The sequence below is a fragment of the Gymnoscopelus braueri genome (genome assembly GCF_963280865.1).
Source record: "Gymnoscopelus braueri genome assembly, chromosome: 15".
NCBI lineage: Eukaryota > Metazoa > Chordata > Actinopteri > Myctophiformes > Myctophidae > Gymnoscopelus > Gymnoscopelus braueri.
In genome coordinates this window covers 688,135-703,776 of record NC_137620.1, presented here as the reverse complement: position 1 = coordinate 703,776, position 15,642 = coordinate 688,135, and the positions used below count along the sequence as shown (strand labels likewise).

General features: G+C 41.1%; 1 protein-coding gene across 1 annotated transcript in view; it reads right to left on the bottom strand.

Annotated features, from left to right (window-relative positions):
- Positions 1-613: 613 nt before the first annotated feature.
- The window catches only part of LOC308101207 (uncharacterized protein), a 27,957-nt gene continuing 12,928 nt past the window's right edge, over positions 614-15,642 (bottom strand). The window contains exons 2-5 of the mRNA XM_080450591.1: positions 8,522-8,623; positions 6,755-8,281; positions 4,060-4,212; positions 614-1,100 (exon numbers count right to left, since the gene is read on the bottom strand). Of these exons, the coding sequence (XP_080306717.1) occupies positions 1,018-1,100; positions 4,060-4,212; positions 6,755-8,281; positions 8,522-8,623 (1,865 nt within the window). The 3' untranslated portion in view covers positions 614-1,017. The remainder of the gene's footprint in view (positions 1,101-4,059; positions 4,213-6,754; positions 8,282-8,521; positions 8,624-15,642) is intronic.

Genomic DNA, 15,642 nt, shown 5'->3' with positions numbered 1-15,642 from the left:
GGGCGTTTTGAGAATATTTAAGGGCGTGTTATTTAAATGACGCTAGGTTTCAGCCGTGACATTTATCAAGCCTGGGACCAAATGTAGGCTCGGATCAGCTGTGTAGGATTCGTTGATAAATGTGACTTCGACGTTGGTGTACGGCCGAATATATGGAAAAATATAGGCTGGTTTATACGCTGCGTTGATAAATGAGGGCCAATGTGTACCGATTTGCGTGATGTTTGGAAAAAACCTGTAGGAGTACTGTCAAAACATTTGTTTTGCAAAAAGCGGCCTCCTGGTGGCGCTATAACAGGCCCATGTGAAATTTTTGGGAAAGAGGTTCTGAATTGGCATCCAGGGAGTGTGTGTGCACAGTTTCACTGCGATCAAGCCAACGGTGCGGGAGATTAGCTGTTCACAGACGGACACACACACGGACGGACGGACGGACGGACGGACGGACGGACACACACGCACACACACACACACACACGGACGGACGGACGGGGTGCAAAACATACTCTCGCCATGCCTTTCGGCCTGGCGGAGACAATTAGCAGGAAGTTCTTGCTTCAATAGGAGGAGTTGCTCACGGATGAACACCTCAGTCTTTGCCACAGAGAGAGAATAGATGAATGTTGCAATGCCAGTTGCAGTTACCTTGGTCCAATGTTTTCACTTTATTTTAACATGAAAAACATGTAAGTCTGTCCACTGCAGTATAACCCAAAACTGATACAACTGTAATATAATTGAAATGAAATGTCATTACGTGCCGAATAAGCACCGAATGTTTTACGAACTTAATTTAAACACATCTTTCATGATAGGAAATAATAAGACATAAGAGGAAACGTAAAAAGATTACATGATTCACAATTAATACGTTTTTTCAATATCAAATTATTATTTATGAAGAACCAGGCATTTTTATGAATCAGCTTTTTTAACAACTCAACTACAGGTTAATGCTCAAACTCCAAACTCAGCTCTGAATGAAACTTCAAACTATGGTCAATGTAAGCAGAAAGTTCACACAGGTTCTTCCTCCTTGATGTCCAGAGGATCCTGGTAGTTGGACATCACACATCCGATGACAAGCTGCTTATTGGAGCCTGTGAGAGAGTTGAACAAATGTAATGGCAAAGACAGGACATGTTAACATGCATGAAACTAACACCAGGGTCAGACGTTAAAGACACTGTAATGGTTAAAGACACTGTAATGTTTTTAAACAAACAGGTCTTCAAAATAAATCAATGTATGTGGTAATGAATTGTGGAGGTAGACCATTTAAGGTAATGAATTGTGGAGATATAGACCATTTAAACGTTTTTTTAAAACATCGCTGAATCCAGACGTGATGACATACGTGAGAATACAAATACCACAATCAAATAGAGAATAGCAGCTACACAATACATTATCAATAAATAACACTATACAAGACAATGGATATACAATGGAGACGTGGCCTCCATTAAAGTGGCTCCACACCAGACCGACTTTGGGCCGACTTGGCGTCGGGAAGCGTCGTATATAGTCGTCCAGTCGGTTAGGGGTCCGTCGGGTGGTCCGTCGGGACCTTTTCGGCCGACCGAACATGTTCAGTCCTTTGGCCGATTGGGGCCCGACTGGGAGTAGCCATGTTGCAGAGAAGAAGTGACAAGAGAGCTCTCGGTGTTGCCAGATTATGTGAGAGAAACAAGCGACCATGTCTATGAAAACCTACATTCACTGTTTCTCGTTGTCGCTCCCAGAGAGAGAGATTGATTGATTTTACCTACTTTTGCGCTGTGGTGATGTAATTTATTGGGAGCAGGTGTGTAAGATTCCAATAGTATAAACATTTTAATTGGCTTTCATATACTCTTAATATATTTTTTTCAAATTAGATTTGGCCTTATAGATCGAAATGTGCTCAGTTTTGGCTATTTTCTGGGTGTTAATTTCAATAAATTAATTAATGTATTTAATTTTGATTATTCTAATAACCGTTTTCAAAAATGTTGTGTACACGTCAGCAGTGGTGGAAAAAGCACTCAAATGTTTTACTTGAGTAAAAGTATCAATGCAATCAGGGCAGGAATTTCACGGTGGCCACGATGGCCATGGCCGTCTTTGCCCCTCTCATTGGCCGTGTGCCCCTCGAATAATGACATGCCTTCACGGCCACAGTGGCCTAGGTGCCCTAGCTGCGCCCAGCAACTGATTTCACAGTTTTTCCTCTGCGCGATTTTCCTGTCAATAAGTTTTTTTTTTAGACACCAGTCCCCTGTTCGTTTGTCAACAATGATCTAAATGGGAAGTTTATTTCAGCAGCTAGAATGTGACAGTTTTAGTCCGTTTTTTGGTGTGCTACACAACCCTCGTTTAAGTGAATTGCTTTCACCTGCTGCTGCTGTGCGGAGTGTGTAAGAAATACTATATTTTAAAGAGTGAAAAATCAACCAAAGTCATTATTAGTGCAAGTTCAATCACATTTCATTTGAATGAAAATAACTTGTGGGTAAAATACATTCTGTGAATCTAATGTGATTAATGTGACCCCTACTTCAGTCAGTGAAGTCCAGGGCTGAATGTGACATATTGAGACCTATATAACTAAATATTGGTCATTAGCCAACACATTATTTTGTGAAATAAATGGGTTATATTTCACAGATAGTTATACTATTCTTATAATATATTAAAATACAATCATCCTTAACCTTCAAGTTAAATGCATTAGTTCCGTGGACTTAAAAATAATTTTTGGACTTAAAAATCTTTATAATTTTTTTGGATGGCCTTCCTGCCCTGGCATTTGGCCTTTGTGCCCTCCAAAAAATTACAACACCAAAGGCCAAGTGGCCTTGCCCCTAAAATTACGAAATTCCAGGCTTGAATGCAATAGATGTGCTCTGAGTCTGTTACAAGTAAAAGTCCAGAATTCAACATTTACTTGAGTAAAAGTACTAAAGTATTGGTATAAAAATGTACTTAAAGTACCAAAAGTAAAAGTACTAAAATGTTTGAAAATAGCAGATCTACAAGCTCAGAACGCGTGCATCGCAACACGTTGTGAGCTTGTAGATCTGCTATTTTCAAATAGCTTATAGGTATAAAATAGGGCTAAAGTGGTTAATGTATGTTTCATAATGATTTATATCTGCAAAGTAACTAGTAACTAAACATTTCAAATAATTGTTGTGGAGTAAAAGTATAGACAATTGGAAATACTCCAGTAAAGTAAAAGTACCTCAAAATTGTACTTAACCCTCGTAGGGTCCTCGGGTCCTTTTGACCCGGTTTAACATTTTCAACATGAATTAAACGTATGTAAAAAAAATTTGTTCTCTATGAAACTTCTTCTATTTGCCTTATTTACTGTACTAAACATGTGATATGAAAATGAAAATTTTCATTCTCATGAAAATTAAAATTTTCACACAGGGCCTTCGGGTCAAAGTGACCCGAAGGCCCTGGGTGTGACTAAAACACGAAGACCCTACGAGGGTTAAAGGGATACTTCACTTTCGGGCCGGGGACACATTTAAAAAAAATATTAAAAATAAATGAAAAAAGTTATGGAAAATTCATGGCCCCCTCACGACACGCAGTGTCCTACTAATGTGTGAGGGGGCCATGAATTTTCCATAACTTTTTTCATTTATTTTTAATATTTTTTTTAAATGTGTCCCCGGCCCGAAAGTGAAGTATCCCTTTAAGTACAGTACTTGAGTAAATGTACTAGTTACTTTTACACCACTGCACGTCAGTGAAGAAAAAACGCTGGGAACATCCCTATGTACAAGTGACTTTGCAGGGAAACAAGCCCAAAGTCGCTTATAATAAGCAGACCTGGCAACGCTGGCAGGCTAATAGTCAAAAACAGCAGAGGGCACTGTTTTTCCTTTTTATTTCCCAGATTGGCCTGAAAGTTATAAATGAATTAGCACATGAATGGCCAGTCGGCTGACAGACTTAAATGCCAACTTTTGCCAACCGAATACCAGTCTGTTGCAGTCTGAAGTTGTTTGGGGTAGTCTGAAGTAGTCTGTTTGGTGGAGATTCACCTTTACAAGCATCTACCTGGACTGTTGACGGACTCCTCAGCTGTCGTTTTCATGAGCAAAGCCACCTGCTGCCGCTCGGAGAGAGGGTAATACCCGGCCCGGATCCCCACACCCTTCCGGGTGTTGGTAGGCTCCTTTTTAATGCGCTTTCGCTCCGGACCTTGCTTTTCTGTAAAGCGAGAGGGAGAGAGGCAAAAACAAACCATGAAAACCATCATTTTAGACCACTTAGTTATGAGCAGAGGTACTGAGCGGTCCGTATTCTGCGTCTTTGAAGCATGTTTTTAAGAAAGGACGCGAGCCCCCCCTTCCCTCTCCGCTGGCTATGTGCATTTATACTTCCTTGTATAAAACACATTGTTGATCGTTATATTCGGTGAGACACAAACATAAATCTGACTTAAAACGTATAAATAACTAATTTGAAGGGAATCCCGCTTTGTAAAAAAAATACCAGTGCAATAAATACTGGTGCATACATATCTACTTTTCTTTACTCTTCTCCAACAAATCTCTCTGTTCCGTCTCTATTATTCTTCCCCCTTTCACATAGTGTTGTTCTTTTTCATATTATTATGAACTTTGTATCTTTGCATTATTTGTGTCTGTATAGGGCATAGAACGTACAGTATGCTAGATGTTTAATCTTTACAATCTCTCATCCTCTGCTCTCCACTCTCTCTCACTCACAATCACACACCTGTTCTATGGGATATATTATATTGTTCTTTGAATTAGAAATTTAGATGATGGATCATTGACGTGACATTTGTACATAGTTTTCGTTTACTTTTCAAATTTGGCAAATTTCCAGATCATTTGAACATCTCCCTTGGAGATCAAAGAGAGCGTGAGAAGAAATAACATTATATTGGGGACCGATTACATTTTTTCATGAAAGAGTTGAGTGCCAGGAATGCTAGGAAACCACCAGTCTATTCATCACCTGAACAGATTCATTTATAGTAGTTAATTGATTACCATGACTATCAGCAATCTGAGGACAGGCTAACACCAGTGTTGCCAGGTCTGCTTATTGTAAGCGACTTTGGGCTTGTTTTTCTGTTAAGTTGCTTGTAAATATTGGTAGCTGCGTTTTTCTTGGTTCTAAAGTGTAGTTGCTTATTTGGCCTTGCTTCCTAAATGTTGTTTAAACCAGTGGTTGTCAAACATTTTCATGCAAGGACCCCCAAATTAATATGTATTTGTCCACGGACCGCCATCTAAAAATATTTTGTACCAGGGGACCCCCGTACCAGATTTGTTACTAAATTTTTTTTAATTCAAAATGTAATAGTCACTTATTTGGTAGCCTCGTAAAAACCGAAGAAACAGAAAAAAAGCCTGGGCGAACCATGCAGGAACGATGGTCTTAGGACCTTGTTATCTCTTAACCAATCAGAGTGCAGAGGGGCTGTAGGGGGTGCTATGGGGGTCGGCGACCCCTTAGTTCTGGCGCTATGGGGGCTGGGAGCTCCACATGCACGCGCGATCACGCACCGTCAGCTGCGGTCTTTAACACCTTAAAGTTTAAACAATAGCCTCTCAAGGTTCGCGCCGTCAGCGGCAAGCCGTTCTCAATAGCGTCTACCTGGCTGCTTTGCATAGCATTAGGCTACTCGAGAAAAGCCATGGACTTGAATTGAATGTGTACATTCCTCTCACAATGAGAGACAACAGTCTCTGCACTGCAGAGTGTGAAGGGGATCGCTTAGCAGAGCAGAGGACCCAGTTCTCTGAGACAAGACAAAGACAAGTTGTCTGATTATTTTAAGTACTTACGTGTGGGTGAGTCTATGTAAAGGGCTTTTATATAAAACTAAAAGGAATAAAATAATTAATTAATTGAAACAAAAATAAAAACAACAAATTAACAATGCAACTAAATAATAAGATATAATTACATTAAAAATCACATGTTGAATGAGCTGATTGGCTATGTGCACATGCGTGCACGTGACGTCAGAAAATATAGCCCCCCTAGTTCAAAAATCCACAGCTCATCACTGCAGAGGGGCGTCGCTCTAAATTTGGTGACGTCAGCGTGCTCCGTGCACAGGCCGGGGGGGGAGGGGGGAGGGGAGGCGGGGACATAGATTGGTGAAGCAATAGGAAGTGCCGCACAAATCCGGGCGGCTGGGTTTGGATCCGCCCTTCAAGACCATCGATTGGGTTCGTTCTTTCAGTCTACTTATTTGGGGCTTGTTATCATAGACCTGGTTGCTTTTTTCTCTTGCAAAATCTGGCAACACTGACTGACGCTATTGTGTTGCAGAGGCTTACTGATTTGGAAATTTTGCATGAGTAATAGGAAGCATTTTATGTCATTATTAAGACCTAATTACGAATTAAAGAGAAATCTTTAAGTAATTTATGAGGCCTTTTTTTAATATGAATATGAATATTACTTTAATACTTTTTTTGTAAGACTTTCAGACTCCTGCAGAAACTCTGTGTTCTGTAACATCATTTTAATTTAAAAATACGTGGCTGCTGCATACCGGTATGTTTACATTCCTGTCAGATTGTCAGGCAATGCTGCACTGCATGTCTACGATGACAACGATTTACGAGAACACAACCTAGAGACCTTACGTGAGCTTTTGAGCGTTGGGTACAGCACGCGCACGTCAAACTGACAATAGATTGCAGTTAGATCACCTCTTTTTTAGTCTGTGCAAGGTTTATAAATGTGGGCCCATGAAACTTACTGAGGTCCTGGAGGTCTTCAGGTTCCTCCTGTTTAATAGAGATGGTACTGGGTGGGTCACAAGGTTTCTCTCCAGTGTGACTTCTCTGGTGTTTCTTGAAATTATCCAATCTATTGAACTTGTCCCCACACTGGTCACAGCAGTAAGGCATCTCTCTGGTGTGAATTCTCTTGTGTTGGTTGAGGCTAGACTTTTGAGCGAAGGTTTTTTCACACTGGTTACAGCTGAAGGACCTCACTCTAGTGTGAGTTACCTCGTGTAGTTTGAGGTGAGCCGATCTGCGGAACATTTTACCACACTGGTCACAGTGGTAAGGTTTCTCTCCAGTGTGAATTCTCTGGTGCATTTTGTGAGAAGACAGTGTAGCAGACCTTTGCCCACACTGCTCACAGCAGTAAGGCTTCTCTCCAGTGTGAACTCTGTGGTGTTTCTTGAGATCCGCCTTCAGAGTGAACCTTTTCCCACACTGGTCACAGACGTGAGGCCTCTCTCCAGTGTGATATTTCTGGTGTGATTGTAGATGAGACTTTTGAGCAAACTTTTTCTCACACAGGTGACATGAGTAAGGCTTCTCTGAACTGTGAGTTGTTTTGTGTGATTTAAGAGCACACATTACACTGAACCTTGCCCCACAAAGGTCACAGCAGTAAGGCTTCTCGCCTGTGTGACTTCTTCTGTGAATTTTAAGCCCAGGCTTTGTATGGTAGCTTTTCCCACACTGGTCACAGCAGTAAGGCTTCTCTCCAGTGTGAAATCTCTGGTGTATTATGAGATAAGACTGTGTACTGAACATTTTCCAACACGTGACACAGCAGTAAGGCTTCTCTCCAGTGTGAGTTCTCTGGTGTATTTGGAAACAACGCAGGTCATTGAACTTTTTTCCACATTGGTCACAGCTGTAACGTTTGTCTCCAGTGTGAATTTTCTTATGTGTCGCTAGGTGAGTGCGTTGTCTGAAGCTTTTACCACATTGGTCACAACAGAAGGGCTTTTCTCCAGTGTGCATTCTCTGGTGTGTCGTGAGAGTAGACTTTTGTGTAAACCTTTCACCACATTGGTCACAGCCGTAAGGTTTCTCTCCGGTGTGCATTCGCTGGTGTTGTGTGAGATGATGCCGTCTAGGGAACCTCATCCCACATTGGTCACAGTAGTAAGGCCTCTCTCCACTGTGAATTCTCTGGTGTAATCTTAAACTACCCTTTTCACCAAATCTTTTACCACACTGGTCACAGCAGTAAGGCTTCTCTCCAGTATGGGTAAGCATATGTTTTTTCAAGCCTCCAGACTGAGTAAAACACTTCTCACATAATTCACAGCTGAATGGCTTCACTCCAGCGTGAATTCTCTCATGTGCTAACAAGCTGGATTTTATAGTGAAGGTTTTGCCGCATTGTTCACAACAGTAAGGTTTCTGATCTGTGTGAATTTGCTGGTGTACTTTGAGATAATAATATGAAGTGAAGCGTTGTCCACACTGGTCACAGCAGAACCGCCTTGTTTTAACTGAGGACGGGGCAGGAGAGGTATCTGAGATAAAAAAAACAAAAAAAAAACAGCTTTATACATTAATTTAAGTTCAGAGCCTTCATTAAAACAAAAGTCAGTTTTACTTTGAAATATGGCAATGTCTCTGCATCCTTGACACACGGTTTTGACTTTTTCAGGAGAGACAACATAATCACCAATAGTGTTCTCCAGATTTACATTAGAAGTAAAGATGAGGGACAACAGAATAAAGCAAAGACACAGAGAGAGCATGAAACTAACCGAGGTCCTGGTTGTCTCCAGGTTGCTTCCGTTTAGTAGAAGCAGTCCTGGCTGTGTCTGGAGAGTTCACCTTCATCTGCAGTCTGGAAACCATAGACTGGTCTGGAATAAAGGAATTTAATTCACATTAATTCAGGATGTACTAAATCAACTCCAACAATAACAGACACTATAGTGGGGAAAAACAGACACTATAGTGAGGGAGATGTGTAACAAAAATAGGCTCAGTTGTTCACTTCCACCAGAAAGTGTGAAAATGTACATATGGAATCTTAAGTATGCCGATGTAAAATTTTGCCCGATCCAAGGACTTTTCCCATAGGATCCGGTCGTAAAATGACAATTAAAGATGGCCGCCAACATTATCAGGTCATTAGGTTTCGTATTCCAAACTTTGACACCTCATCACTTTGAAATGGGAAAGAAGTTTTAATCTGTTTTGATGGAGTCCGAATTCTAATGCAGCAATATTTTGAAAATGTACTTTTCTGTAGATGCAATTGGCAGCTTGAGTCTATGTTTACATGTGCCGACTTTGAACCTGGGACAAGCCATGACGAAATCAAACCCTCCTATGCACAAGACATGGTCTGGCTACTTTCAAGTTTCATCATGCGCACAACTGAAGCTGAGGATGTCCAGGTCCTGGACACCATGCCAACAGATGACCTGCCACCCTCTTGCAGGTTAGGGGTGTATTCAATTAATCGATACGGCAATACATCGATATATACTCCCGAAGATATGTGTATCGATACAGAGGCTGCTATATCGATACGGCATGAATTATGTGGGTGACGCAGTTTTGACAAATAGACACATAGCCACAAGGTGGCATCAATGACCAGTCCACACAACATGATCCTACAGCGCATGTCAGAGTCAGATCAATTAACAACACAACACAATACCAGCAGCAACATGGAGGAGGAGTCGGAGCAAGTTTATCCACCGTCTATATGGAAGTATTGTCGGGATTTGGACAGTCAAACAGTATGCAAGCTGTGCAATAAAAAAAGCAATTATTGCAGCAACACGACTAACCTCCGTGATCACCTGCAAACACTGTTCTTTTTGAAGAACCGCAGGCAGGTAGCTACGAGCAGTGCAACACCGGGCCCATGTGTGTCTGACTCAACTAACCCTGAATGAAGCTTTCAAGGCAAAATTCCCCACAACATCCCAACGGTCTCAGAAGATCACGCAACACTATTAAGTTTTATATGTAAAGACCTAGCCCATACAGTGCTGTTGAGAACGCAGGCTTCAGGCAGCTACTAAATGAGCGTGAGCCACACTACCAAATACCAACTCATCGTTGGATTATAGAAACTGCAGTTCCCAATTTATATGCAGAAAAAAAAGTCACAGACGCAAACTCTTCTGCAACCTGAGTTGACATTACATGTGATGCCTGGACATCGCGAGCAACCGAATCATATGTAACTGTCACATGCCACCACATTTCTCCAGAATGGGAAATTATTTCACATGTCCAGCAGACCAGAGCCTTTTTTGAAAGCCACTCCGGGAAAAATGTTGCGGATTTACTACAGGACGTGATGGCTGAATGAGGGCTTGTTGATAAGGACGCTGCATTAGTGACAGACAATGCTTCCAACATGAGTCGCAGCCAGTGTTTCCCTTATATGCATTAAAGGGGTAGTTCACCCCCCAAATAACTTTTTTTCTATTGATTACTCACCCCATGGAGCCTTGAATTCATGGATATTTTTTTGTTTTTGTCGCATTCCTTCCTTTATTATTTGATTATAATAAATTTAGCCCCATTGATTCCGGTAGGAGACACAAATGCATTTGTGTCTCCTACCGGAATCAATGGGGACACATTTATTATAATCAAATTATTGGCTTAGGAATGTGACAAAAACAAAAAAATATCTATGAATTCAAGGCTCCAGATGGTCAGTAATCAATAGAAAAAAAGTTATTTTGGGGGTGAACTACCCCTTTAAAGCAGTGGCGGGCCGCCACGCTTTAAATTTGACCGCCACAGTATGATTTTTTCTGTAAATAAAAAAATCATCATATCATATGTCTTCATAAACTAAAACAGCAATTTACGCTATGGACGCTCCATATCCTAAACAGAGAGGGAGAGGGAGAGAGATGGAGGGAGGGAGGGAGGGAGAGGGGGGGCCGGCTCCTCTGCCACTGATCTCACCACAAGCCGTGAATGTGAGGAGTGCTTTAAGCATTATTTTTCTTACTATATCTGAGCACACAGGAACAGATTCCAAATCAACTGTAAATTGGTTTTGGTAATAAATAAAACCAAATAAAATACAAGCACCCGGTAAATGTCAACAATGAAGCAAACCAACGCTGATTGGGATTAGGAATTTCATTTGCCAACGAGGGAAGTGTCCTGTGGCTGTGATTTCACTCAATAGACTGCTTCATCGATCGCGTCCCAAAAATAAAAGGATCGACAAGCTATCATCGCGTCGCAGTTCAATGTGTGGATACCTTGTAGAATGAAGTATAAATCAAAGGGAGGGACTACCTCCCTTCTTCTTTGGTGTTTCGTCGAGGTTTCACTCACACAAACCTATGCTTACCAAGCCCACCTGGGCGAAACACCAGAGAGAATCCGGTGACGTTACGTTGATTTGACTGGAGGCGGTGCGCACACCGTGATCCATCACCTGTCAATCACTCAAAGAGACTTTACGGGAGAATCCACACAGCTGAGATAAATTACACTAATTTGGCTGAAGGAGCAAGAAGGCTAAAGACCGTAATATAAAACGAGACGACGACAACAAAGCGAAAATGTAAGTTATTTTGTCATTGAAATGTCATTACATCTATGCAAATTAACAGATAATACAATGAGAACTCACTTCACGTTCACGGCTTATTTATTTTTTTCAGCATGAATGTGGGGAATCCAATAGTAGTCAAGGTCATTGATGTCTTCTCTGTACTACACCTGAATCCTGCGGGGTTATTTAGGTATGCTATCGCACGTAATCCGAACTGTATGAAACGTTACAATATCCAGGATTTTCTTACGCTTAACCCTTTGATGGCGATAGGGGAACTCTTTGATTACTTCCTCACAAATGTGCCGCGCTACGGGATTCCAGATTGGATCGCAGCACCATATCCTGACACGGTCCCTATTCAGCAGTTATACCTCAATGATCTAGATTTTAATGCCAACATCCCAGAGCATCTTTTGGCGCCCCAAATAACAAGAGCACCCACAGTAGGCTGGTTCCTTGGAGCTCCATACTCTACCTGCCTGTCAAGATGGAGAAGGACCTCACCATCCACATAAATGTGAGCGCCGACCAACACACCGAACAGAAACAGCAACCCTGAGGCTCTGACTGAGCTGGCCCGATGGGGGCTGGGCGTACTTGGCACAGAGATCCTGATGACCCAAGGTAGGATTCTGCCTATGGAGACCATCTGTCTCCAGACAGTTTCCCGGCAGACAGTCGACCCCCCCTTTTTTTTTTTCATGCTTTTTGCTTTTTAGTTTTTTTTTTTACATAGTGTTATTCTTCTCTGTATTTTTATGTTGATATTTGAACTGTTTGGTTGCGACACTATATATGTCTCTGAAATGAATACCAAGGACCCCAACGGAAACAAGTCCGCAAGGACTTTTTTGTCAGACCTTTTAGTCAAAAGTATTATTAATGTAATTGTGATGTTTTACATTCTTTTTGCCTAATAAAAAAATCAATCAATCAATAATACAATAGTGTGGTAGCCTAATGCAATTTAATTACATAGTCAATAATTGGACTAATGAATGAGCATTAGCTAGCCGCTAGCTTACAGCATTGGATGTAAATGGTGAGGCTCACACAAACTAATAGCTTGTTTGTCAAATTACGTTTTAATTTTCAGATGAAAAGTTTAAAAGACTGGCTGATCAAGAAAAGAAAGCATGATGATGAGGAAGAGGTGAGTTGGGATTTTTAAAGTTGATTTGAACCTTTGTAGTAGGTTTTACAGCAGGGGTCTTCAATGTTTTCAGGCCAGGGACCCCCAAACTATTAAAAATTGACATAATCATGATTTATTTTAAACTTACATTTGGAAAATGTTTTAAAAATATTTAAAGACGGGGTGCCGTGATTCCCCCCCCCCCTAAAACATAATCATCAGGTATTATGGTTATACTAGGAGGAAGATTTTTTTCAAAAAAGTGTACAGAAATTGTTAAAATTATGTTTTTATGTGGACACGCCTCCAGTTCATTAAGTATACCTGGTTCTCACCTTAGCACCTCCTCCACCACCTTAGCACCACCCACCTGTCCTAGTCCCTCGTTGTGTTATGATAATGAGGGGGAGGGTATGTTTTTACCATGTTTTTACTATGTCATGCCAATGTGACTATGTCACATTGGCATGTTTGACCATCAAGGTTTCAGCCTCCAGGAAGAAACTCCAAATAGTCAGAGAAGACATAAAACACCATAAAACCACCACCGGGGGGCTTAATGAAGTTCTATCAACCTCATAGACACATGAAAAACAAGTGCAAAAACATGGCACCACCTCAGACAAATTGACTTTTTAAATAAAAATGTAAAAATATATAAATATATATATATATATATTTTTTTTAATTGTTTGAATCAAGCAACAATTTCGTGGACCCCCTGTTGAAGAGCTCCGTTTTACAGGTTGCTAAATTTGACTCCATCTCCTTCAAGACAGGACAGGGGGTGGACCAGGGAAGCCCAGGAGTGAGTAGAGGCCAGAGCAGAGGAAGTGAAGGAGATGCAGGACAGGAGCAGGGAGGAGGAGAAGAGGAGCAGTGTTATTGCTGCTGCTGCTATAGCTGGTGTACCATGAGGAGGAACAAAACACAGGCTGTCTGGTTTTGATCCGGGGTGGATGGAGGAGCCAAGATTCAAGCCTTGGCTTTATTATACTCCTGACCATGGTGAATACCCCATAACATATGGAGCAGTTTATTGTTAATCTCTCAGATTTTTAAGAATCATGTTCATCACTCAGGATTAGTGATATTGTTTGGTCAAAACAAAGTTTTTTTTTGTGAATAACACAAAAATAATCTTGTCCCCATAGGAATGTTCTGCCGCTTGTGCCGTCAACACAAACGAGCACCTAAACAAGGGCTGTCCACATGGCCATTTATTGAGTGTGTGTGCCAGATATTCCGAAGGGATTATTTAGAAACGCATGCTATACTCAACACCATAAAGACAGTGTGAAGGCACAAGCCTCACTGATTCAAGGTAAAATTCACTAAGCTTATTTTGAAAGAAAAGAAAAATCATCCCACATTCAATTTGTTTTTCATTTACTTCACCCTTTTTTAACCTCTGAACAGGATCCTCAGTGCTTGTTGCATTTTATCCTGTTATCATCCTGGGACATGAGGCTGTGATTGGTGGCTTCAAATGCCTCTACCACCTCACAAGAAAAGAACAGGCTCATCATACTAATTATGCTGACCTCCTGGAGCTTGCTGAACTTCTTGGCTGCTAGTATTTTGAAAAGTTAAGGTAAAAGTTGATGATTGCCTTGCTTTAATCAACATCATGACCAAGTTTGTACTATTTAATCTAAGCTCATTTGGTCTCTTTAAGATTGGGAAGAGAACCAATTATACATCCCACCGAATTGTGGATGAGATGCTGGAGATCCTGGACACTGTTGTTGAGGAGCCAATCCTCCAAGACATCTGTAAATCTGTGGCAATTGGTCTGGTGGATGAGACCACAGATGTGTCTGTTAAGAAACAGCTTGATATACACATCAGGTACATTTTTATTCAGAGAATGGCAACAATTATCTAATACCTAAAATAATTTTGAATACATGATCTTGTGTTTAATATATTCTCTCTGTTCAGATACATGGATAAGGAGGGGCTGCTTTACAGCCAGTTTTTGGACCTGGTGATACTCAGTGACGGCAGAGCTGACACCATTGTCCACGCCATAAGGGAGGTCCTGATCAAAAAGAATATTCCCACCCACAAGATCTACGGCCTGGGTACAGATGGAGCACCGGTCATGACTGGTATGAACTACCCCCCACCCCCCCCCAAAAAACAAACAAAACAGGGTTGACATTTACTGCTTAAAAACTAAATCATTAATATAAAACATCTGTTTTTGTTGTTGAACAGGGAGAGTGAATGGGGTAGCTAAGCTGCTACAGGACACCTTCCCATGGTTGGTGCCAGTTGCCTGTGTTGCACACCGCCTCGCCCTGTGCTGCAAAGATGCATCCTCAGGAGTGGCTTATATGGACTCCTTCAGGAACCTCTTACAGCAGCTACACCTGTATTTCAGGATCAGCTGTACTCCAAGCTGCAGCAGAGTGCTTGGGCCTGGATAACCTGAAAGTGAAGGTAATTATATAAAGGGGAAAATATCTATATATATAATAATCTGTTCTTTCTTATCTCTTTTTAGTCTTTTGCAACAATAATATTCTGGTTTAACTTTACTGCGCTTTTAAGATCGCCCCCTGATATATTAGGAATTACAGAACTAAACTTAATCATATAATTAAGTATGCCTAAATAAATTATAATTTACATTTAGTTGACTGCATGCGTTTTTCACCCTCAAAACTACATTTTCACTTGGCCAGAACTTTGGCCTCCTTGGCACAGCAGTCTGTGCACCATAATGATGTAACATTCATAAATGTAATTTATGAATGTTATGTGGGCTTCTGATTTCAGAAGAACCAGAATGACACACCAGAAGGAAGGGCTGTCACTGTCAGGGTTGAACCGGAGTCTACCTCATCCGAAGAAGACAAGCATGACAAGCAGAAGTATGCCATCCTGATTTCCCTCTAAATCACAGACATGAAGGCCCTGCAGACCACAGATCTAGAGATATACCAAGAATTCATGGATGGAAACGTCACTGTCAATAAGAATCAGACATTGGGATGAATAATGCACTTGAGCACATCATGAAGGTCTCTGGGCGACTTGTGGAGTATAGAATGCTACCACTGAATGTTTTCCCCAGCCAACAAAGACAAAATATTACATTGGAATCTATTTAGAGTTCAAGTAGATTTATTCCTAGTAGTTTTTTTCCTAGTAGGCTGAGTTAGGCAAAGATATAAGCAATTGGT